Source organism: Centrocercus urophasianus, unplaced genomic scaffold (genome assembly GCF_019232065.1).
Source record: "Centrocercus urophasianus isolate 14NV4802_14NV808 unplaced genomic scaffold, USGS_Curo_1.0 seq_24, whole genome shotgun sequence".
NCBI classification, from domain to species: Eukaryota; Metazoa; Chordata; class Aves; order Galliformes; family Phasianidae; genus Centrocercus; species Centrocercus urophasianus.
This window is the reverse complement of record NW_024884800.1, coordinates 11594737-11621094: the sequence shown is the minus strand read 5'-3', so window position 1 is coordinate 11621094 and position 26358 is coordinate 11594737. Positions and strand designations below refer to the sequence as shown.

Genomic DNA, 26358 nt, shown 5'->3' with positions numbered 1-26358 from the left:
GCTGGGCTATGCTTGGGCAAGGGGAAGTCACACTCTGAGTGTTGTGTTCACCATCTCCAGAGGGCAGATCCTCTCTGCTTCTCTGTCCTCGCTTGAACCTTGATGCTGCTGCACTGCAGGCAGGTACGAGAGGCAAACTGGGGGTGACACTGTTCCCTCCCAGCACCTTACTGAATGTCATCTTTAGCTGATCTAGACAATGCTGCTCAGGTTCCTATTTTAGTGCAGTTCCATAGTCACCTGTGGGCAAGGGAGCCCTGTTCAGTGTGTTCTAGCCACGTGCAACTCTCCCAACAATGCTTTCCTGCCCAAAAAGCTCAGCACCCCACTGTTGCAGTAATGGCTGAGATACCATTAGTGAAAGAACGTCCCACCCCTTCCTTAGATATTTTCCAGTGTGCACTGATCAGCAGTGCACAGATTTACCTCCCTCCCTTAAAATTATGTCTGTTTTACAAAAGAAACTTCAGACCTCTGTTTTTCCTCCCTCACCTCACCTGCCCAGTCCTCCCATTCCAGCTGGGTGGCTGCCACCCCTGCTGAGCTCCTGGAGGGCTTTCCACAGGAGGAGATGGGAATTCAACCTGGCACCTCTCACTTGGATTTCAAGAAGTCTCTCTGGGCTCCTGCCCTGTCCTCAGCAATTAGGGGCTGTGGCTTGGAGCAGAAGTATTTCCAGCTTTAATCACTGCACCCAACACTATCTATTAGGAGAAAAAAAAGCAAAAAGTAACTGCTGTTCTTCAAATCATCAACAACCCTACAATAACAAATTAGCCTTCAGTGCCTTTTTAACACCTCTGCAATGCAAAAAAGCACAGGCTCTGAAATAATACAGTGAACAACAGCCTGCCTCATGCCACTGAAAAGGTCCAACATAGCAAAAGAAAAAGAAAGCAAGGAATGCTGCCATTAGAACCATTTCAAACTTCTAAATTAGGAATTAATTAAAAGGAACCAACAAAAAGTGCATGAAAAAAAGCAAATTGCATAACACTAATTCTAAGTGATATTTCACTTGGAAAGGCCACTCCACACATGTAGAAGAACAGGCTTATCACAAGGCTCACAGTGGTCCCATTTGGAAACTCAACCCTGATTAGGAAGCCATGACCAGTAGTAATTGGCAGAAGCGGATAAAATAGTCAAGAAAAGTCCTTTTGCCTAAGGATGCAGTTCCAGGAGCCAGGGAGAGTTAATAACTTCATTGCACTAGTTAATATTATATGTGATTTATAAAAAACCTGTAGAAATGTGATTTATCAATTTGCAGCTGTACCTAAATGGTGCATAAATTCACCAAACAGCACCATTCCAACATAATATGACCTGTAATTATTATATATTTAGACAGCTGAAAGCACACACTGTACACAGGGACACGTTACTTGAATGGGCACTATGGGCTGACAGTCTCATCATAATCAGAAAGCATGATAAAACAAACATTTTGCCAGCCATCAAGATTATTCATCTCCTTCCACTGGAGAGTCACAAGGACAAAACTAGCAGACAATGTCCCATCCTGAATCCTAGCTCACAATTAGGGAGTGTGGCAGATTAGTGCAGGCAGATCCTTCCAGAGAGCTGCTGCCATTCTGCTCACCAGTGGCTTTTATAACAAGTACCAGTTAGTACAGAGTGCAGAGCTTTGCATAGGTGCAACAGTCAACACTGGTCTCACAATGTCACTCCAGCACCTGGGCACCACAACCAGGGAATGAGCAGGTTACTCTGGGCTCTCTGAGCCCCATGGCTGATGTCTGTCCCTCCCCTGCCTGCCAAAGAGGTGAGGGCCTGGCAGATGCAGGTGCTGGGATGCTCTCACCCTCCTGGCAGCCCCAGCAAATCCTCTTCCAGCTCTTCCTCTTCCTCCCCAAACTCTTAATTGCTAGCCTCAGCAGCTCCCTTTACCCAAGGTAAGAAATACCCTTCACTCATTGCTGAAAAAGGAGAAAACAAGGGCTCCATAGGAACACCTTCAGACTCTGTATCCATGAAAAAAAAAACCTCCAAGGAAGATGCCTCGTGTTTCCACCCTGTTTTCTGAGCCAGTTCCCATGTGCTAAAGCTCCACCAGGCAGCAAATGTTACTTGGACACACAATGCACCAGGTGTGCTATACTCTACCCTCACATACTGCATTTCAGCTCTCCTCATTTCCTAAAATCCTGAAGTGCATGGAGGAGCTCTGGCAGTTCCTTGCATCAGCCCAGCTTGCAAGGAAGCCACCACTGCACCCAGCAGAGGTCTTCCTTCACACTAGCTTGGCAGAGAACAGGGAAGGGGCTGTGAAGATCTGTGTCCAATTGAAAGAACGGCCTCAAAACAGTGCATTTGCGCCCAGAAACCAGCTTGTAGGAGGAAGGGCCCAAGTGCCTGCATTTGAACCTCTGGGGATCTGACAGATGCTGAGCTGAGTGGCATTCCCTGTCACGTTAATGACAGTTGCAATTAGCACAGGCAGTGTTTGGATGCTAAAATGCTGCTTGACTTTAAAAAGCCCCACAATTTGTCTGCAGTGCATCCTGTCACTGTGGAGTACTGCTCACGCTGTGTGCGGTACCTCCACCAGAAGCTATTTTTGTGCTGGATTTGTCACAGGAGAATAAAATCTCCTTTAAAAGGCACTGATGCTGCAGCAGACACTGCAGCACACAACGTTTTATTTGTCCAACAGGTAAAGGCCATTCAGTGCCATCCTCTTCTCCCTCCTCCCATCTCTCCTTGATGCCACGGCAGGTGGTGCTAAGCACTACGAGAAGACTTGGGTGCAGTCTCCTAAAAAGTGCCTTAAAAGTTTCCACCAATTGATCTAGCACTTCTCATCTATCAACCAAAAGTAAAGTTTTCCAGCTTTTCAGCAGGAAAACCAACCTAAAATTACAACACCTGGAGATCTAAGCAAAGGTGAATGATAGGAAGGAGCACTGCTTCACTGATCCATCCCTGTGTGTTCTGCCCTGGAAGGGGCACTGACCAGGGGGAATGTGAACACCACAGCAGGATCATTACCCTTCAGTTCCCAGAACATCGAGCAGTCACTGGTTGCTACAAGACATTGCAGCAGAACCTCCCCAACCCTATGTGCTCTTGAGGTTAGCTTGGCAAGCAGGGGGAGAGTTGCTGAAGTGCAAGCAAGCACATTCCAGCAACTCAGCCTGCCTCTAGGTATCCAACAAAAGCAATCCCTTTCTCTGTCCAGGCTGTATGTATTTTGCTGTGCCTATCTCTAGGGAAAGACTTCACAGCAATAAGCATCAGCAATGGTTTGATTTTACATTTTATTTCCAGTGGAAATGCGTAAGAGCCCAAGAAGGATGCCATCTAGCTGGTTGTGCCCCAGCCATTTTGGAGTACAGTGCTAGGTTCTGTAATCAAAGCCTTGTTTTGAGACTCTGTTTTATGAAGGAGACCCTGAGGTATGGCAGCTGATAGATCCATGTGCAGTACTCGAGTATTATTGTGCTGTAAATCCCTGCCTACAAATACTAAGCTTATTTTTTTTAAGCTCACATGTGGATGCTGGATGTGCTGGCATGCAAAAACTCAATTGCACCACATTATGAAAAGACAGACCAAGACAATTCCATTCATAAAGGAGAGAAGAGAAACAAATGAAATGGCCACTACAGAATCCTGTTTAAAAATCCTCTATTTTTCTTGGTGTACCTCCCCCATTCTCAGACCCTTACAGAGGACAGGACATTGAGAAACACTACCAGCAAATCACTGGACTAACTTGTGCCCCGTGCCATCCAGAGTGCCCACCTGGTAATGTACACTAAAATACAAGGCAGTTCTGCCCAAAACCCAGCTCCTTCTTTGGACTTAAAGCTAGTTCTGGAGTGCTCATGCGCCTCTCTCATCATGTAAGGTTTTCTTAACTTTCTCCCTGAATGTAAGAAACCATTCACTATCGCTTACTAAATTCCATACCTTCTCCTATGCTTTGATTTTTCTCTTCCCTGAAAAGCTTTATCATCCAGTTTACCCCTTAAAATTCCTGCGCTCCCAAAGCTTTTTGGCTTTATGCTATCCTCCTTCCTTCTAGCCAACTCTCTAACTATTAAGAGGATAACTCTGCAGGCCTTCTGCACAGAAACAATTCCCCTGCATTCCTCAAATGCAGTACTTGTTTACAACCCCCTGCCTCCAAAGCAGGCATGTACAAGAGGCCAAGGTAATCGGCAGGTTGCTGTTTTTCTCTGCACTTACAAATGGGAATTTTTCCTGCTATGAGGTTTTGTGAGTGCCAAATCCTCTGCCAAAGCTTTTCATGTGATCTGGCTGCAAAGCAAGAAGCGTCAGACGTTTCACTGCAAACCATGTTTTCCAGCCCAGGTCTGTATGCAGAAAAGATCCAAACAACTTCAAGAGAAATCTGACTTTGCAGTGCTGCTAACAGAGGTACACCCTCTGTTCACATCTAAGGGAGACCTGCAGTCAAAAACATACTGAAATTAACCCTGTTTGGTTTTACACCCATTTGGTCTGTCCTGTCACCCCTTACTCTAACTGCTTTACATCCTCTGCTATGCCACATGTTGTTCCCTTTTCCTCCCCTAATTCAATAAATGGAATACAGAAAAAATATATATCTTTTTTCTTATGCGTGTAAAACTAGAGCCACCCAGCCTAAATCAGCTTTCTGGTACCATGTCAAAAAAGCAAAACTCAAAGTACAACAAAAAAAAGGTCCAGCTTCCTCATCATGAAAGTGTGACCAGTTCAGTAAGAAATACACAAGAAGAAAAAAGGTGATGAAAGCAAAATGTAAATGTTTTGGGTTAAGTGGTCCTTAACAGGACCCTAAAGGAGCACAGACTGCAATGATCCTGCAAAGAGAAGAGAGGTTCTAGTTGCCTATCCAAAGCCCCAGTGGCTTTCCAGGCATCTGGTCCAAGCTACTCTCTCTTTGCAAGTGAAGTGGGAGGGGAGAAAAAGGAATCTGCAAGAATAGAAATGAAGAAGCAAGAAAGCGACCTCTGCCAGCAGGAGAGCAGAACATGGCAGCCCAAATGGCATCTGCTTGCTCAGTGCAGGACAGCCAGCAAGAGGGCTACCTTGTGGCTGCAACCTAACAAGCACTGCAGGGAGAAGACAGCTCAGGTTTGGAAAGCCAAGTGGTGAATTTCCCCCTCCAGCCTTCCTTCACAGAGCTGTGGACAAACTGTGACAGAACTCTACCTGTGTATTTTTTTGAAATGTTAATTATCATTCATGCCAGCAAACCAACACAGCTCCCAACTTTGAGGGAACAGGGTTTGGTTGCAGGGCAGGTGTCTGATCTCAGGCTGTGCTGAACGAGCGGCTCACAACTGGAAACTGATCCACTTCTTGCAGAGTCAAAGGGTTGATTTCATTGGAGTGAGAAAATGGGCAAGAAGTTTGCCTGGAAAGGCCATCATGATCCTAGCTAAGTCCCAGGGTTCATCCCAGGCTGTTTTTCAGGCGTTCTGTTCTGTGTTTCACAGTCTCAGATTGATGTACTCCTCTCCTTTGTTTTTACCAACTTCTAAAAACAGTCTCCCAGTGTCTGAAAAGCGTGGGGAGAGATGTAAAGTTCAGCCAGGCCAGATGATCCACAGGCTTGGGACTCAGAGTAAATGGGTTTGTTTTGTTAAGTTGTTCCTCCGGTTGTTTTTTTTGAAAAGAGTGCAGTGCAAAACAAGGCTGTTATTAAATCTAGCATGAGCACTACGCTTACAACATTACACAAAAATGGGTATTAAATCTTTTCCCCTGAATCACAAACAAAACATCACTGGTAAATGCACTGAGAAATTAAACTGGCCCAGAATACTTCAGTCTCTGAATCAAGCAAAAATAATGAGACAGATTTGTCTAAGGCAGCCTTCCCAGCTAGCAACACAGATGAGATGTGCTTGTGACACCGGTGAAAATATTTCCCCCAATGAGATTATTGTCTTGATCGCACCTCATACAAATCTATTTACCAAGCTCATTATTTCCACTGGGTTCAGGGTCAGCCTTGCAGTGCCCTATTCAACAAAACACTGAACACTATTTTTTATTCTGGGATTTGTGCTAACATTTTCCACCAAGGGAGCTTAGTTCCTCTTGCTCTCAGCACTGGCCAAACTCAGGAGAGACATCAGAGCAGCATAACAAGCACCAGAGGGGAAAACAAAATTGTGCACTGGGGATCAGAAGGACGCAGTAGCACACAATCAGTTACTGTATGTCACTAGGAAGCACAAGGTCATTATTTTTAAATCCCATTTTCCTAATCCTAGTGGCTGCTTTCTGTATGGTGTGGTATAATTAAATAGGGATCTTGATGATGCAGGATTGCCCAAAAGAGGAAGGATTCAGAAGAGGGGTAAGGCAGGCAGAGAACCAAAGGTAACGTGGTGTCTTTTTAAGATGCAGCATTGTCTTCACAATTGTCATCGTGTGTTTCAGAAAGAAGTCTTCCCCTTGACCGCTGCAGAGCTGTCAAATTGCCCAGGAGGCTCAAAGCAGAGGGTCATCTTTCAGACAATTTCACATGGCAAAAGAAATCTTCATTTCTGAGCCAGATACCCTAAGCTTCTAAAGGAATTAAATCTCTGATTCTGCCTTTCAAACCCTCGGCAGAATGAGAGGAGAAGGAAGCACACGAGGTCAACGCCGATGTCTTGACTCCCCGAGGAAGGCTCCAGAGAGCCCTAATAACATAGCAGAAGCAATGATAGCAAGAAGGGCAACTCCTTGTGCCTTCACTTTTTTTAGACGTACAGATAAAAAAAAAATAAAAATAAATTAAATGCTTGAATCCTTTTCATTTCAGAAAGGCTGGGTTGCCACTGGAGACAGCTAGGTACAACAAAACCTGCTTCAGCAAAAAAGCAGCGACAAGCCAAATCGTTCCTGGTCTCCTTAAAAGAATAAACAGAGCTGGTTGCTCTCCTGAGTGCTGGCTGCCTGTAGACCCCAATCCTTTACTTACAGTTAGCATGACACAACTGGTTTTCCAAAAAAGAAATGCTTCAGGAGAGAGGCAACAGCGGGTTAAGAGATACAGCAAAGGCATTCCACATCCCAAGAGCACAAAGCAATGCCTGAATCCTCTACCCCACTCCCATTGTCTTTCAAAATCATTTTTCTTTCCCGTTTTTTCACAGAGAAAACATGCACAGTGGAAATAAGCACCAATGACAACAAATGCAATAAGTAGAACAGTTCATCAACCAACCCGAGCAGCAACAGCAGCAATTCGCTGAAGCAGAAAAAACAAGAAGGTCACTCACCCTCACAAAGCTGGCGGGAAACCATCCTTCTTCGTCATCAATCTGACCCCACCACCAGTCCTTGTTGGAAGCATCCAGCACCTTGATAACGTCTCCTGCTTTAAACGCCAACTCCCGGTTGGCCATGGTGACGTGATCCCATACTGCCTCAGCACTTACAATAGAACCACCACTGATCAGCTTTGGGAACAGAAAACCAAGAGTCAGTAAGAGCTTGTTTCCCTGACACAAGCACATGCACAGCAGCAGCAGCACAGAAAGAAAGCGCTCAGCCAAAAGAAAACACTTCTCCCCCATTCCAATCCATAACAATTTTGCCTTCATATGAAGTATTAACAAGATACAGATCAGTCTGCAGCCATTTCTCAGACCACTGTTCTGCCCCTAACCATTCCCCACATGCAAGTGGGTATGTGGACGTTCAGCATGTGGGGTCCTATTTGCATGGAAAAAGCAACACCCCCCTCACCGCCACGCTCACTGCAGGCATGGGCATGCACACCCGTTTGGGCCCAAGCCAGCCAGCACAAGGCATAGCTGGGAGGTCCCAACAGAGGCAGAAAATGGCATCCTGCAAAGGAATTTCAGTTTCGGTACAAGTTTGTTTGGTTAAAGACAGTCACAGCTCAAGGTTCAGAAGGCAATCCATGCAAAGTCAAGCAAAGCTTTCAAACATATGTAGAAGAACGCTTTTTGTATAACTGCAAGCTTAGTATTCCTCTAATGTTGGTGACACACTGACTGTTTTGAAATGTTCGCAGCGGACGAACAGCATACAAGAACACCTGCCGACCTGTTGCAGATCCATCCCTCAGAACGGCACCACGGCCAGCCCGGTGCCCCGGGACCTACTTACTGAGTATGGTCACTTCAGAGCCGGCCAGCAGCACGGCAATGCCCTCTGTGAGTCTCACATTCATTTCAAGCCACCCAGGTTTATACAAATTCCTACCTAACACCTGCAAGAAGGACTCATGCAAACGCTGGCACTCACCCAACATCACACAAACCATCCAGCTGTGCCCAGGACACTTGCTGCTCCTTGCAACGAGTCATTTAGGTTTTATCAGAGTAGTAAGTGTTTGTGCCCCACCACTGCAAGGATTCAGCACGGAACAGTCAGAGCAACCGAGCACATCTGAACGTTATCCACGTGCTGACTGGTTTGTCAGAGCCATCCCAAGCCATGTTTGTTAATTCTGGTGCCTGAGATACACTCAGTGAGCACTAGGGCTCACCTCCAGAGAGAAATTTCAACCTACAAAGAGTAAACTCAGCTTTGTAACCATTACAACCCTTGCAAGACATTAGCAGCCACAGATATCTCAATTTAGGCAAGCAATATGAAGCGTAAAGGCAATAACCCATCACTACAGTGAGGTAAGGGGAGAAGCACGGGGAATGGTTAGAGAGCACTTAACAGCTCTGCTAGAAGTTTGGCTTACAAAAATGCCTTTTAACTACCTGCAAAGTAAGGACTTGCAGTAAATCTTCTGGCACTGCTGCAGCATTCTCAACATAAATGTGAAAGAGCATTTAAGTCCCCATGGGCAATTCCATCAACAGATTAAAGGACCTAATGTACAGTTTCTGTTGAACTGACTTTCCTTTAAGAAATCGAGTTTCTCGGATTTGTGACAATTGCAGTTACAGCTTCAGCTCTTCAGTTATTAGGGCCGGTTTACATAACAAAAGCAGTATCTAAGAAAAGAAACACGGCTTCTCTATATATTATATTAAGGCCTTCCTAAGTACAAACCTTACAAGATCTCTGGATAAGAGAACAGAAAATAAAAGCAGCATGGGTTAACAATAGGCTCCCACTCAGAGTGAAGCAGTGGGCACGATGTGTTGGACTTCCTGCAGACGGCACCTAACAGATTGGAGTGGCTTTCTCTTACAGTCAGGCATTGGATACAGGGATGGCTGCAGTCAGGTGGCATAGGACCCTCAGCTCGTCCCAGCCCTGGGCTGCTCCCTTCCCCGGTGTTTCAGCAGCCCTCCAGGCATTCGGGCATTTTGGCTACAAGGTTCTTGAATACAGATATCAGAACTGTAAATACCATTCCCTAAGAAACCTTACCAGGGATGTGTGAAGCAGCATGAAATATTTCCCTTACAGCATCTCAGCGAGACACTGCACCTCCACTCCCTCCCATGGCTGCCGCCCACCAGCAGTTCACTGCGATCTGGCACTCATCTAACGAGACGAGGCAGAGGGCCTCTCTTTATCTAGAAAATCAGGTATCTTATAAAAAAATAAATCGGGTTGGCCTGACACTCATTCCTTTTGTTAATGCCATTGGGTATTTCAGTCAGCTTTTTACTGATGATGAACCAGGAGCAGAGCTATTATGCAGAAGCTGCATTTGTGCTTTTTGCGCTTCGACTGACATAGACTTCATACACAGGCAGATCTGAGTACGAGCTGCCACAAAAATGTCACCAAAACCAAGCTTCAGAGGGACTGTGCTTCAGAGTCTCCTAGCCCACTTTGTAGAAGCAAATTTCCAAGCCTGAGGCTCCAAAGCCCAGCTTTGAGGTGCACAGAAGGGCTGGTGGAGAGTGCAGAAAAGCAGGGCTGTGTGCTCAGTGTTGCCAGAGGGACATTCAGCTGATCCTTTCCTCAGCCCCGGAAAGGGATCCACTCACCAGGAAGCTGGCAGCAAGCCTCACCCTTCCAAAGTACAAAAACAGCGCAGCCTGCAGTAACAGGACAGTGATGGGACAGCAGAATTTGGGTGCTGGGTCCACTGAGAAAATGTCAGCACCTGACATTGAAAGGTCCAGCTTTTATTTTGGAAGGCATCTTGCTGCATCTGTGCAGCCGTCCGACTCATTCAGGGCAGAGTTACAAAGACAGAACCTGACGTCTGCAGCAGCAAAGGATGAGAACAAGAGAAAGGTCAGGATAAAACACTGTATATTTCCTGAGAAAATGCAACAAGAGCTGTTCAATCCAGAAAGTTCACACCCTTGGTTTCAAGTCAGAGCCTAAACACTGTGGTTAGATATCCTCAGCCAAAGACTTTGAAAGGAACTTACCTCCCATGCTTTTAGATGTCTACCATACAGCATCTGAACCAGTCAGCAGAACTCTATAATCAGCGAAGAGAAAGAGACACATCTGGAGTGTGATTCATCTCCGCTATTTCAGTTACGTACCTCCAAGTGAGGCGCATCGTGCCCTAGAAATGGCTATTTCTTTCTGTTTAATTGGGTGATGCAGAAGTTTACGTTTCTGACATCTTAACATTCATGCTATAATCTGGCTGTGGCCAAAAAGGGGTAAGGAAGATTGGATTAAATAATGATAATCACCATAGTAACGGCCAAATAGTTAAATCACACTATCAGAGACACCAATTTCCTGATGTGCAAGGGCTTTGTAAATAACATTGTGTCCTCTGGGCCCACTGGAAGAATCTCAGCCTTGTGAATTTATAATAATGAGGATCTGAATATCTGGAGAAAATATACTGCTTATACTGAAGGACACGGAGGCAGCCAGAAGAAACACATTAGCTGGTAACATGCTTACAGGTTTGACAGACGTGCAGACATACAGCACGGCCAGGTGGAAGCCCCAGATCCTATGACAATGGCCTTGCAGCAATCCCTCAGTTCAATTTTCACTACAGCTTTCCAGAGTGCTCTCGAATTCAGGCACAAATCCTTGCTCTGAAGGTGCCTATTTTAAATAAAATGCCCCTAATACTCATGTACAACAGGTGATTGCTTCACAACAGCAAACAAAGCAATTCAATAATATGTAAGGTCCACGTGGATTTTGCTTTCTCTCCTAATCTGGTTTTATTTCAGGAACTCTGATATGCAGCATGGCAGGGATGCTGTAGACTCTACCACAGCAAATGTGGTGTGGTTCAGCATTGGAGAACCTCTGCTGAGCTCACCTGCTGTGTCTTCCATCACCGTGCTTGCTTCCAGAGCCAAGACATGCATTTTTGGCCAATGTCTGCCTGCAGTGAGGCAACTGACTCTGAAACAGGTTTTAGAGAAATCACCTAATCCTAAGAATTCTCATCTTGACAGCATTTACTGGTTTCTCAACGGCCAACTTGGAAAAAGAAATCAGGGATTTACTGGTCTCTGTAGACTGAAATGGGCTCAAAATAGCAGAAATTCTTTTGGTGGATGATTCAGTTTGAGGCTGGGGAAAACAAACCTCTATTCCTAACTCTTTCAGGGATAAATAACAGCCTTCAGCTCCCGAGATTCTGCACTGGCTTTTACGCACAGAGTTTCTAAAGATCCAGAATTCACCTAAGGAACAGCCACCCCCAAAAAACATCCAGAGAAGTCGACCAGCAGTCACCATCTCCTCAGAAAATTTCAAATAAGTGCAAAGTTTCCAAGACTGTAATGAATAATCCTAGGGCAGGTATTTTGCCATCGGATCATTTTCTAATACGTTTAATTGAGTTATAAAAGTTAAAGAACAAAAATAAAAATCAACCAAAACCCACTGCTATGGGTAGTTCCCATTCAAAACAGTCATGTGAACTATGAACTCCTCTGCAGAATGAGGATGGCAGACTGTGGAGGGGAGATGGAGAAGAGCAGAGACAGAATGCCACTTGTTTAAATTGTCCTTGTACAGACACGTCCTGTATACAAACACCATAAAGGCACTCTGAAATAATGACAGCATTTCCCATTGTATTCAACAGGCTCCTTTCCATAATGGCAGCAGCCAAAATTCCTTTGAGCAAAAATACACAGAGAGTTCAGGGTGAAGAAATGGATCCTTGGGTAAGCCCAGCAGAATAGGAGACACTTCACTTCCAGTGTTCCCAGCAGAAAGGCACCTTGTGCTGCTTTACCACTCATGTTTTAATTGCATTGCTCCCTCACGTGCAGTAATGCTTACAGCACAGAATGTAGGGCTGTTTCTCGTGGGGCTACTTACTGTAATAGCAATGCCATCATCTTAAAGATGTCCCAAGAAACATGTGCACGGCTGCTGTGCAATCCCCTCATCCATCTCCATGTTTAAACAACAAGCACCGTGTGTCCACGTGTCACTGGTTGCTGGGCTGGTTTGGCCCAATAGGGTGGAGGAACTCACCAACCTACACCCCAGGAGAGGAGGAAAAGGGGAAGGGAATAGGCAGGGAGATGGGCCTACAAACACAACAACAGCAGTGAGCTAAGGGAGAAAATTAACATTGTAAATATGATAGAAAAATGTGAGATAACACAATATAATATGATATCATTGGAATTGAAGCTAATAAATTAAATGAAATGGGAGAATGTACAAAACCAAAAGCCTTACTCTAACGCTGAAGGTGAGATGGCTAGGGAGCACAAACCACAGAGACGAGCAGCAAAAGAAGGGGCAACCTCATGACTCCCAAACAGTTTGATCTTTCCTTCTGAATGGAAAACGGAAACAGAACAGTGAAAGTCTACTGGGATAAGTAGTTCTTCTCTACCCAGAAACACTGACAGTTCACAGAACTGGAGCATTAACGCATTAACTCCCAGTGCTCAACATGATGTTACGGTGCGGAATATCGATAACAAAAACCAGACAATCATGACACTGTGGAAGTGTTTTGGTGGGCGCTCGACTGAGCCAAGCAGACCACAGAAACCACGAAAAGTGACTCGGTCCCAGATCTCTGCTTTTCACAACTATGGCAGCTTTGCTGTCACAGAGCAGACAGAAGGGAAGCACTCAGAAAATGTCACCCCAGCCCACCAGGTTATGCTTTTATGCTGTTGTTTTTTTTATAATCTCCCAAAAGCCCCTTTGATCACGTGCTTATTTTTAAACCCCTCATCAGAAGTTACGCAAACTGAATAACGCTGAATCGCTGTGGATTAGCCGCATGGCTCCCCCACCAAACAAACAGGAGAGAATCTCCACTTGATCTACATATTCTCTAAAGAGGTGCAATGTCATGAGAGTTAAGCGTGAGGCAAAGAACTTTCTCTTTCAAGCCCTTTGATGAATTTGACAAATGCCTGGACTGCAGCTGACAAGCGCTGATTGGAGTGAGAGAGCCTGTGCTACCCCCCTGTTGGTTGGAAGCTTTATGTGTATATAAAGGTGGAGGATCAGTGCAGACCGAAAGGCTCATTAGGGCTGGGTTATTACATTCCTCATTGATTTAAATTTTCTTGGAGAGTGCCTGGCACAAATGAAATCACCTGGTCTCATCTGAGGCACAGTAGCAGACTCCAGGGTATGCTATTCTCCATGTCATTCCTATTAATTGTAACAGCCATAACGTAGAGCTGCATACCACATCTTGAGAGCTGAGATTGCCTGTAAGATCAAGGCAGGAATGAAGAAAAGGGCTATGAAGGAGCTGGAGTTATCCCAGTAAAACTCGGCCCTTGTGGTTTTTAATTGGCTCTGGAGCAGCAGCAAGCCTGGGCTCTGGTGGTGCCCATTGCCATAATTACTTTCCAATCCTTTCTGCGTATGGGGCCCATTAAGCTTCCTCTTGCCTGATGACATATCTTCCATGTAGAGTAATTACAAATAGCCACTGACCATGATCTTTTAAATCACATGAATTATGGGATTGGTTCTGGTGCTCAAAGTTTACATTACCCAGGCAAGCAAAACCTCTCTTCCAATGAACGAGCTCCCAGCACCAGCACGGGCTGTCAGCACGAATCCTGCACTATGGCATGTGGAAAACAAAGGTCTAAAGGCATATGGAGGTTTAAAGCTGTGTAAATCCCAGTCCTGTGACCAAAGAAGAGGACTTCTCACATTCCTAAATGACGGCAGAAATAACCTTAAAGACCTACAGACATATTGAAAATCCTTCCTGCGAGCAGAGGACCACAGCCGTGCTTTGATTTATGCCCCATTTCATCTTACCCAGCTGACCCTGCACAGCACAACATGGTGAGGGAAGCAGGCAGGGTCTGTTATCAATGTTTGCAGTGTTAATAAACCCAGCCTGGCCCAGCTGCTCACTGCTGCAGCAAACATGGTGCCGGCTAATGTTGCGTACGGGCTGCTGCAGGACTCGGGGAAAACTGATACAGTTCTTTCCCATTTATCCAGCATATAAAATAATAAGCAAAACCACAGATATTACAAAATATGTATAAATTAAGCTCTGGGAATGTACAGTGAAGAGCAATGGTGATGCAATTGAGGACGCACAGCACTGAGAGCTCAGCTGTATGCAGATTGTTCTGAGCATCCCTGTGCTGCGGCGCAGCTGATCCACTGCCTCAAAAGCTGTTTGGGGATAACCAGGACTTGCCTGGAAGTGCCAGGAATATCACACCTAGATTCCTGCCCCAAAACCCATGCCTTCCTCAAAAAGGAAAGTAGAAAAACTTCCTCCCATGGAGCAGACTGGCTGGCTGCAGGGAAACAGTGTTGATCTGAGCAGCTGAATGGTTTTGTGCAGGGAGGGGGGGGGAAGTGAAATCGTAACTGCTCTGAGGAAGGCAAAAGCACTTGATGATTTAGAGATTATTTCAAAATGTTCAACACCTGTTACTCCAGGGCATGGAAGTTTCCAAAGCGAAAAGAAATTAAAGAGCAAATTACACAAATTACTCCCAATGGATTTCATTATTCCACACAACACAGCTCTGCACAATGGCACTTGGGGCTGCTTGTCCCAGATGCAGGGTCTGCACCCTCAGAGCAACTGCAGAACTGCAGCAGGCACCCGCATCACAGAGCAGGTGACAACACCTAAATCATCCCATACCTGCCCGACAGAACACAGCCACCAGCACACGGGCACATACACCATGAGCACCAAGTGCAGCCATTTCACTTATCTGGAATCAAACATCCATGGTAGAATGAAGTGACAGGACCAGAATTGATGAAAACATAAGTAGATACATTGTTCTTTAAAAGCTGACAGAGTCAGGGTCTAAAGATCAGGAAAGGAAATTAACTCAAATTTAAGTCTGCTAATGGAAAGCAGAAACGTCACTCCTAGATGGCCAAGCACAGCGAGCAGGCAGCAAGAGTCCCTCTGTGACATCAGTCACTGCAATGTGTTTTAAATTATGTCATGTTATCCATATATCACATGACATATGCATTCTGCCATGTTATACCACAATGAATTAAAACACATTATCAGTTAACAGCCTTAATGCACAATTCCCATATATTGTTATTGTAGTACAAGGTTAAAATAATAGCATTAAAGAAGAAGAAAATTTAAAAAAAAAAAAAAAACCAACATATTTAGCAAAGTGATAAAAGTGATGAGAACCTAGTACTTAAGAAAGAGAGGTTGCCAGTATTGCAAATCAGTGCTGGGGACAGACTTAAGTCCAGCTGCTTGTATTACCCTGGTAACAGTGCTGCTCAGGCTCTTCATGCGCTGCTCTGATCTCCTGATTTCCTGGTGTATGGCACTGCAGTTTACATCTCATAAAACCAAGGACCAGCTCATTTGCAGATACAATACAAAGAGGAGAATGCCATCTTCAGAATGTTTTGCAGACCCTGGCTTATGGCAAATCTTAATGAAAAGAAAGCACAAAGCGAGACGTGGATGGGGAAGCAACACGCGACCCCAAAAAGCACCCCGGCTTCAGGTGCCCTTGCAGAGGCAGCAGCCCCGGCTGCATGACGTTCTGCCCCGCTCCTGGGTTCCAAAAGCATTCAGCTTGCTCCAGTGTAAGCCCCACAGTAAGCATCGCTTTTGGAGAACTGACAGAAGAGGTGAGGAAGAGAAGGAGGCAGCCTTGCAGGTGTACATCACAGCACACCCTTTTTCTCCCTTGATTTCAACAGGTGGATGTCATGCACTGGGCCTGACATTATTTCCATCTAATTCACTCTGTATCATCGTCTATTTTCTTGGTAAAAAGCTCAATGGTCAAACCCGGATGTAAGAGGTTATCTCACCAGTAAGGTAATAAAATAAATGTATGCAACTCCCTTGCAGATTGTCATCAAGCCCTGTAAGCCTATTACAAGGATTGGCCAGATCAGCAATGGGATATGCAGCTTCCTCCCCTAAGCTGCTTTTCTCAATTCAGCTCAGGTTAGCAATGATCAGAAGTTACTGTCTGGTGGCTCCTGTGCAAGCCAGCCCTTCCCATCCCTGCAGTCCTGCTGTGCAGGACGTGTGCCAGCCTGGCCCTCTGCATCCCACCCCTGCAACCCGTAGGGGCGACACTTGCTGCCTGGGGTGACAAAGCTGTACCTGGATGGCGCTGAAGAAAGCAACTACGTAGTGAGAGAATTCTGTTCAAAGTCTAGAGGGCAAACTTGTCACAGATGAAATATCACTGTCTATTATCTGTTGGCAAACGCAGCACATAATGGCAGCCACTCAACTTTATGGCTTACATTCCAGTTCCCTCAAACGAGCCCATCACCGCCGTATGTAATCACAGTATATATTTAAAAGTATAATTTCCATCCAAAAGGACCATAGCTGGAGCATAATGACTCACACAGCTCCCAGTACATCAGAAAGCGCGTGGACCAGGAACGGACCAGGAACTTGTGAGCCAACTGGTGTGCCCAAGCGGGTCACACACACGATCCCTGGCAGCAGTGCATGGCAACCCCACACCAACACTGCTGGAAGCCCCTGGCTGCTGAGAGCCCCTCACTGTGTGCCCAGGGAACAGCCACAGCTCCTGAAGTGCATGTTGGTAAGGGATAAAGACTTCGGACAGAAGTGCAATGGAATTAAAAGGCCTCTCTCCCACATATCTATTCCAGAGCTTAGCGTCTAAAAGCTAGAGTTGCAAACTTGGTTTTATTTCTGCTTTAATAAAATCAGCTCCACAGCATAACTAGTGTGTTCGAGCTAAAATGGGGCCAAATGCATGGGGAAGAAGCATACAAATACAATTTGTTTTATTCCAGGCAACATGATGTTTTCCCTGGTGAATAGATTCAATTCATTAAGGAACAAGAAGAGCCAAGCAAACTACTTGCAGCAAACATTTGCTGATTTTAGCAGCATTTCCTCCTTGGTGAATTATCCATGAACAGATTGGCTTTCACATAATTATTTTTACCTGCTATGATTTGACAACCTTTTTCAGTCTGACTTCATTATGTACAAACTACATGTTCTGTAACTACTGCTTAAAATAGTGATAATTCCTAATTTCCTTAATGAATCAATTAAGTCTCCCGGCACTACTCTTGCTCCTGGACTCGATGACTACCACATTCACATACAATTTTCAAGATGGTCAGGCTGAACATTCATATGAGCAGATATTTGCACTAGGATTTGCAACACTATCTTAAGGCAAACATCTGAGTTATCCGAAGGGATTTGGAATGAATAAATTTTTGCATTATTCACCTACCTCTAGAAATAACGCTCCATCTGTTCATAGAACAGCTCCTTTTTTTAACTTAGATAAATGAAGGTCATGCAAGTGAAAGAGGAATTTGCACATCCCCAACCACATACACTGAGAAAGCACGCCTGTACCTGGTCAAGGTCATTAACCAGTCAGGGAAAGAAATACAGCTGTCAGGTTAAGAGGAGTGAGTAATCACCTAGTGTATCATTGCTGCGACAAGCACCCCGGGACACAGGCTGGAGTTGGAACACGTCCTTTGCAATTAATCATTAATCGGGACACATTACGACAAAGAAGTCAAATGGCAACTCGAAGGGTGAACCAAAACATTACTTCCAAAAGACCTATGCTTAAAAAACGTCAACTCCCAGATCAGAGGGGAAAGGCAAATGGAGCTTGATAAAACCCAGCCCAGCGTGGAAAACATTCAGCTCATCCTGGGCCGTGATTCAGCCCAGCAGGACAGGCAGCACAGCTCGTGTGAAGCCAAGCTCTGGCTGCATGGGCTCTGCATCAGAGATCTTTCCTTTCCATGGCCTGTCCCAGGGCACTGCCCTACTGAGGTCCTGAACAAATCCTGGTTGCGTTGTAGGAAAGCAATGGGACAGGGCCACATGCAGCTCAGAAATGGTATTCAGAAGACGAGAAGATGGGCATCCATGCTCAATCTGCAAAGGCAAACATCTCAATGCAAAGCTCCAAAGCTTTTCTTATTTCCCCATAACACTATTCTTTCTCGCTATGTGCAGAGCACAGAAAGAGGTTTGTGCTGTAGGCTCTGTCCTTACTCATGTGAATAGTGGAACCAAAGTCAGTTGGAACATCTGTAAGCCTATGCTCATCGAACGCATCAGATTCTTGCTTCGAGGAGTGTCTAACCCTAGTGTCTGATGTCTCAGCCAATAGATTTCAATGCTGCCTGCAGTTATTAGCACAGTTTTTTTAGAGCATAACTAGCATGAACTACAAATGAGGTCTGCAGAGTCTGCTATTCACAGGTAGAGCTGAGGGTGCGTGATGACAGGCGAAGTTGAATTTGGACTGAAACTTGCCCAAACTGTCATGGTTGAGCTCATTTGAGTATGTCATCCCAATTAAAGAATCTGCTTAGGACCAGCTTCATCTATCATGTATTATTTGCATGGTAAGCAATCTGCATGCAGTTACAGCGTACACACTGTGCTGGGCAGCTCATGGCAATCATACCCATGGGTCAGGCAGGCACGGAAGAGTGAAAACAGTGATGGACGGCCATGACTACCTACAGGAAAGATGGCTAAACTGTGCCAACTGCAATTACACTGCTACTAGAGAGATGGTGAGCAATCAGAGGTAACACATCTGTAAATGCACATTAACTGATAGCAAAATAAGCCCAACATTCAGAAATAAAAACTGTTGATACAGCTATTTTGACTAGTTGCTGAAAACAAGAGCATGTACACCTGCCTGCAATGCAGCCTGTTCCATCCCAGATATTCCCAGGGCTTTATAAATGCTGTGGCAAACTCTGGCAGCACTAGTTATTTCTAGGTATCATTAAAAATTGATACTGTTTGTCAGAAGCTTTCAAGATGCTCTCTTTGGGCAAGTGCTTGGCAAGTACCCTCTTGTAGACATCTTGTAATGAATTTTTACTACTGGCCTAGATATGTACTCCACCTGGAAGAACTAAGTGGCTCTAGTAAGCTTTCAGTCTAAGTTAAGTCTAAGTAAATCCTCATTCAAACAAGCCCTGTGAAAATGTGGTAGGAGCTCAGATTGCCTCTTATTTTTGTTTCATGGTTCACCCAAAGAGAAAGAGACAGGCAGGATCAAACCTGATCTCTCACACAGGTTTCCATTGTGGCTGCATACCTCTCACTGCTCTTCCTTCCTGCAGCTCTGGCAGCAAAAGAATACATTATCCTACCCTCACATATTTTCCCATTACTTTTTATGGCCAGCATTTCTCACGATGACAGCTGCCTTCTTTCCAAACTGCACAGCTGGACCAGCCAAGAAATTTATCCAAAGGGAAGGAGGGCAGAGAAGAGGAGCGGAATGTCAGCAGCAGTCAAGTATGTTGTTACAAAACCCTCCTTTCCCGCTATGGCCTCCATAACAGCTGGAGAAAACCTGGACATCTCAAAATCACAAAGAAACATTTTTGGACAAGGAGAGATTTTGGGACCCTGCTCAGATCCAGCCATGAGGAGCATGGCTTTGAGGATGTGGCTCAGCTGGGGTTCACATGGGAGCACTGGATGGTTTGACAGAGCAGGCCTTGCTTTTTCAGATCAAATAGTTGACAAAAGAGGTTGTCCAAAGTGTGCTATTGTTTCATAGGAGAGTGTGTGATTTCTACAGCAACATGATGGAGAAAAAAAAAAGATAATTTCCCCTCCAGTTCAGTCACAGCCTTTGATAACCTGGCCCACAGCTTGAGTTTGCTGTCACATAGGCTAAGAGATCCTGAGATGCAGCACAAAGCAAAAAAGAACAGCGCAAGAAACTAGAAACAGGACCCAACATCAACTGTTTGTTGCAGTCCTCATTACCTTTACATCTTTATCGCAACACAGAAGAGATAAGATTCAATTACCTTCCCCAATAGTATCAAATAGAGAAACTTTCCAAATATCTCTGCATACCTAGAAATAAAGCTAGTGAATGGGAGGCCAGCTCATTCCAGACCCATATTCAATGGGGGAGAGGCTCACAGGGCAAGGAAGCAGGACATAACTGTGGCAGGAAATTGGAGAGGAGTCCTAAAAGCACAGCTATGAGAGCAAGAGCTGTAAGAAGCTGTAACAATTCCTCCTCCTCTGGCTTGTTCTGCACAAGGCAACTCATTTCAGATATTGATAGCGTGGGAGGGATTCAGAGAAAAGCAACAAATTTTATCAGAGGTTTTGGGGGGATTAATATCCAAAAAGAGATTAAACCTGTTAAAAGCTTAGCTAAACCACCATTACAGAGACTGCACTAACATAGCTTAAACAGCTCCAAGAAAGATATTATTTATGTACAAGGGCTTCTCCAAAAGTAAAGTCCTCCTGGAGTGAACTGTATTGAAAAATAGTGTTTTGTAGCTGAGAATTTGCCCTACCAAATAGCATTACTGTGCTTTTTGTTGTCATTTCCGTGGAAACAAATAGGAGGTATTACTTTTGGAGCAAGCCAGGTATAATGGGGAGAGCTATGAGTGTATCATCAGAAATAGAGAGACGGTCCACTCTAACTGCCTAAAATCAAAACACCAACAATATATTTCCTACCTACAAGGTGAAGAAATCTTTGAATGAAAAATAAATGAAAGAACTTGGGTTGTTGATAACGGTCTGAAAGAAGCTTCTCAAAAGCAAGATTAGCAGAGGCAGGCTGTGGTTGTACCATAATAGTGCCAGCAGCTATGCCCAAGTGAGAGCTACTGCACAAGAAGCTGGTCAGGCAATTGGGCTCCGCTAGAAAGGCTCTGCAGTCCCAGGCAAGGCCTCAAAGTCTCTTTGGTGATGCAAGGTGAGCACCAAACTCCCCCGTTTCTACACAGTGAGTTCCACGACAGCCTAAATAACACTCAGATACACACAGTCCATCTTCACTGCTGTACACTGGGCTATGACAGTAAAAGGGTCGTGTTATTACAGCCCAACAACAGCACTCTAAGAGCAGCAATGTTTGTTCCCATCTTGCAATTACAGACACACTCTCTGAGCACCCACTTTTTCCCAAATATGTCTAATTTTAATGAAGCCCAATGTTCTCTCCCAAACTGCAGCACCCAGAGCAAGGCAGGGGCTGTTTCTCCTCCGGTCCCCAAGAGAGACGAGGCCATGCAGGCATCATCTTGCTGAGAGCCACAGCTCTCCCAGCAGCCCCATCTCTGTGCTAGAAGCAGTACAGTGCTGCTGAATGCTGTAGGCAAGGGGCCGCAGTGACACCCTCCAATTCTTCCACCTCGCTGTGCCGAGAGGCCTGGGGCTTTCTGGGTGTGCAGCCTCACCTCTCGTTCTCCTGCGAATCCACGTGTCCTGAGATGTACATATCTGGACAAATGGCCTTTTTCTTCTTAAAAAGGCAAAAGTCATCTTGCTCCCAGCATTACTGACACTTTGCAAACACATCCTCAAAACAACTTCTAACAACTCAAATCAGCAGCCAATTAAGCCAGAGGAGATTTGTGATTGCTGTAGAGCAGGTTATTTCAGTGCCCCAAACAGCCTTAAATAAATAAAAATATACAGACATGCAGAACTCCTCCATGAAGGTGCCTGCACTACCGCTGATGGCAACTTCCAGCATTGTTTACACGGCTATAAGGCCTGCAGCCACTCCATCTTTGGGTCACTCAGAGCCAAACGGGAGCCGTGAGTATTTTTTGCACTTAGATTGATCTGGGGGAATTAAAACACAGATGGTGTGCTGGTAACAGGTATTGGCACGTTTATCTCCAGACAGCACTAGCTACCAAGGGAGAAAGGAAAGCGTTCCTTGGTGCAAGGTGCCAGTTTCCCAGGGGCAATCATGTAAAGAGAAAACAACCACGCTTCCTTTGCTACGAGCTCTGGGCACTGAGAACACCTTTTCTGCAAGTTCATGCATCTGTGCAAAGCCATCAGAATAGCACCCATGGGTGCCAAACAGAGCCCTGTGCACATCATCCTCCATGCAAATGAGCAGGAGGTTGTTTTTCCCAGGGTAGTACAGATGTGTCACCAAGAAAGCACAACCCTGCAGTGCTCAGACACTGACAGAGATCAGTAGAGGCTGAAATCTCATGAGAAATTCTCTGCCTCTCCTGCAGAATGAGGGGGAAAGCAGATGCTTACATCCTGCTTGATGCATCATATGGGCAACCTATGTTGCTCAGTCTGCTGGCCCTGATTCATCAAACAGGGCATGCTCCACAGCAGCCCAACCTGCAACTTCTCCACAAATGCTCCCATTGATAACCCCAGCAGCCGAGTGGCAACCCTTGTGCTCCATCAGACAGCTGCTCTGCCCTGAAGCCATGCACTCCAGGAAACCTTGGCTGCTTACGTGGTGCTTTAAAAGCTGCAGGAGGCAGTGGGCAGAGACCCCAGAACCTCTCCAGGAGGAAGGCATGGATGCTAACATGATGCCAAGTCACCTCCCGGCTCCCCTTTATCTGGTGGTCCACGTAATGCAGAAGTTTGTGATGCACACCTCTGTCTAACTAAAGGTGTGCATCACCTTTAGTTGGGAGGGGAGGATTCAAGAGGGCAGAGTACAATGAATTTAGCCACAACACTGAGACTTAACTCAATGCCTTTTGCACAAAGTGCTGCCGGGTCTAAGACGTGCCCACTGATGGCACCTATGCTCACAACTCAGCCCTAACGTGTGGGGAAGTTGCTGTTTTTCTTGCTCCTGATTTACTGCTGATGTGCTCCAAAGGCCACAGCATCAGCAGTCAGGGCCATGCTGTGAAGCGGCAGTGGGTTCTCTTCCAAACCTCCGAACAATGATCAATCTGTGGTCTCATTTGGGCCCATCTCCTGGGAGCCACTGGGGATGCCCCATGGCTGCTACAAGAAAGAATAGAGCAGACTGAAATACAGGAGCAGTCTGTGAGGAATTGTGGTTTTTTGGATACAAAATAGTGTAAATTTTCCAATTCCTTCATGCAATTTCCTAAATTCACTTGATTTTTAATTAATCTTTTAAACACCAAAATGTGACTCAAAACACCTTACCAAAAAAGGACCAAACAAGAAAATCAATAAGAGTTAAGTTCTGAGGTACCTTCCTCTATACAGCTCTTGTATACTTTTCAGGATAATTAGTTCCCTTTCCAAATGCTAACCCTTTCCCAGTTGCTAGGAGGGTTGCTGTTTGGAGGCTGCAAGGACAGAACCACACTGACATGTTTTTCTTCCTCCCCATTATTCTTTTTAGAAGCAACAAACGTGCTCATATCCCTGCTCTACACCTTCAGAGTGCTTATTCAGAACTCTTCTTACCATAACGGTCTTGTCAAATTAATTCATCATTAAGGACAGATTTTTTTTCCCTTGCCACTGTGCGTTAATTAGCAAAAGGGTTGCCATGGGAACCCAGCAACACTAGTTAACACCACATAATTTACCATCTTGGCAAAATGTGGACTAGAGCTCTGCAACAGGTGAAATAGCAGGCACCGTGCCTGGCGCACACACACTAAAGCCAGGTCTGCTCCTTGGGTGAAGGCTTTGGCTTCTCTTTAGACAAAATAAGGGTTGCAAAAACTTCAAGATTTGGCCATTAGGACTAATTAGTTATTCCGCACATAAGCCTGCCGGCAGGTTCCCATTCTGCAGACATTTTTGGACCCAGCTAGGAGCCCAATGGAGGCTGCTCAAAACCTGTCTGATGCTCAGAAAGCATCTCCTGGCCTGCAGCCCACATTTTCAGTGAGCACCCAATACCTATTCATCCTTCCATCTTCTGGCTGAAGAAGTTCTCCTCCCTGCGGGTGTCTGTCCTGAGAGCTCTTGTCAGCCTCCCGTCACACACAGCTCCTCCATTCCCCTGATTGCCCTTGTCCCTGTTCCAGTTTGAATTCATTTTGCTGAATATTTGCAATCAAACGGGCTACTCTATTCCAAGCGAGGTTGCACCACTGTCTGGCACAGCAGCATTAATCTCTACTAGAAATTCATCTCCTAATACACCCTTGGATCGTACCTTGAGTTTTTATGGCCATCTCACCCTGTTAGCTCATTGTCAGTCTTTGATCGCCCTGATACAGCTCAGGCTTCCTCCCGCCAGCACAACACAAGGCTGCTGCAGGAACTGCTCTCCCCGTGAGCCACACACCGCTGTCTGCTGGTGCGTGCAGCTGCAACCCTCACATCTCTTCTCTGGTTATTTGGTTACCCTGGTAATGCTTGGTGTTGTCCTCTGCTAATGCAAGAACAGAAAAACTCAAAAGCTTAAATCACTCTAAGTAGTCAGAATTCATTATCTGGGTAAAAGATTAGCACCAAACTAACAAATCATTTTTTCGAAAGAGGAAAAAAATCACAGCATCCCCCCAGTAAACAAAACATGAAATAAAAGCAAAAGGGATTTGTCTGCACATCACTAAGCCAGCTCCTAAGGAATGCAAGACCAGGCACCTAGCAGCAGGTCACCTCAGCATGCCAGACCAAGGCCATTTTCCCCTCGTGTGCTCATTGGGAGAGAAGTCATTTTGGCTATTACAACCTCTAAAACACCAGAGGCCAAATGCTCTGAGCTGCCGCACTGAATGCACCGTGCAGAGCACAGCCACACACACACGTGTTTTGCAGGGAAGGAGGTAGCCAGATATTCGTTGCTTGGTTTTGGTTTGTTTGGTTGTTTTTCCTTTTTGCCATCTTTCACTGTGAAGATGCACATCAATCCCACCTCCACATACCTCCTCCTGCTCCAGGCCAGGACTTGCTCCCAAAGTAATCCGTCCACAGATCATTCTTCTCGTCTTGAATAAGAAGTTATTATTGTGCTTAGGGAAAGATGGAAACATTTTCCATACTTCAAAACATTTTCTGCCATTCTCACCAAGCCCAAATCACTCCTGAATATACTCTCCAAATAAACTCTTGTGGTTCACATTGCAGGCATCAGAAGTATTTTTTTCAGGCTGATGTTTCTGCACTGATATATGCTTTCCTGTTAAATAGCTCAGTATCTCTGAAAGGCATGAACATGGCAAGGAGCAGAAATGCTGAAACAAGGTTGGTTTCCAAAGCCCTTGACAGCCTGAAGTGAGAAAGACTTAGGATCTGGAAAGACAACCTTTAGTCAGAAGAGATAGTGTCCATGGGATATCCCAAGACCCAGCGCCGGCACACAACGGTCTGTCTCAGGACACAAGAACACTGTGTGGTTAAAGCAGAGATCTTTCCCCCAAGCAGAGGACACTGAGCTGATTTTATATTAATGAAGGATCAAGGTCAGTACACCCCCATCAAGCTCAAACCAAAGCAGGTCAAAAGCTGCTTCCTAAATTAATGGTTACTGGTCCAGTTTCAAGCAGACAGGAATCCAGAAGTCACCAGCAGAGTTAGGAAATCAATGCCAAAATGTCAGATTTCCCAATTTCCAACAGGTTTATTTTTGGCTTATCCAAGTGTGAATGAGACCAGGACTGAGTCCTCTAATCCCAGGGTAGGACTGGGTTACCTATTCCTGCAGGATTTTTGCTAAGGGGAATGATATCAAGGGGAGACCAAGAATTAAGGGAAAAGAAGGCGGTAGTCAACCCATCCAAATTTGAGAAATGGTATGTTTACATCTAGCTAATTCCCAGACATTTCTGAGGCATCCAAGCCAAATTTGATTCCTCTTTTACCCATAATAAAATAGAAGACATGTGCAATATTCCACAATGAAAAAGATACTAGCAATAAATGATAAACATGCACACACTTCAGTGTACAGAGTTGCACTACAAACCTTACACGCTGCCGTGCAAACAGACGAAGGTTAAAGCAGAAGAACAGAACTTGAAAAGGAAAGCAGAAGATAGAGGGTCCTTCAATTGCAATTCAACAGTCATGTGGATCGAGTGCTGTGACACCAACACAGCTTTTTAGCTTCTTGACCAGGATTTGAGGATCTGCGTCCAAAGAGAAATCTTCTCTCCCTGCATAACCCACCAAAGAGCTGTTTTGTATGAGCATTTCTGCTTTCAGATCAGTCTGGGCAATTGCAGACTTGGAATACAGTCAAATGGGGAAAAGCGCTGCTTGCATTCTCTTCTAGAGAAATGGTTTTGCTCGTGTGGCTAACCTGAAAACACGCAGCACCACCAATCCAACCA

At 45.2% G+C, this 26358-nt stretch overlaps 1 protein-coding gene across 4 annotated transcripts in view; it reads right to left on the bottom strand.

Moving 5' to 3' along the window:
* ARHGEF9 (Cdc42 guanine nucleotide exchange factor 9) overlaps positions 1-26358 on the bottom strand; it is a 186999-nt gene that overhangs the window by 53040 nt on the left and 107601 nt on the right. For all 4 annotated transcript variants that reach the window (XM_042825095.1, XM_042825094.1, XM_042825096.1 and 1 more), the window contains one exon: positions 7257-7436. In XM_042825095.1, the coding sequence (XP_042681029.1) occupies positions 7257-7436 (180 nt within the window). The remainder of the gene's footprint in view (positions 1-7256; positions 7437-26358) is intronic.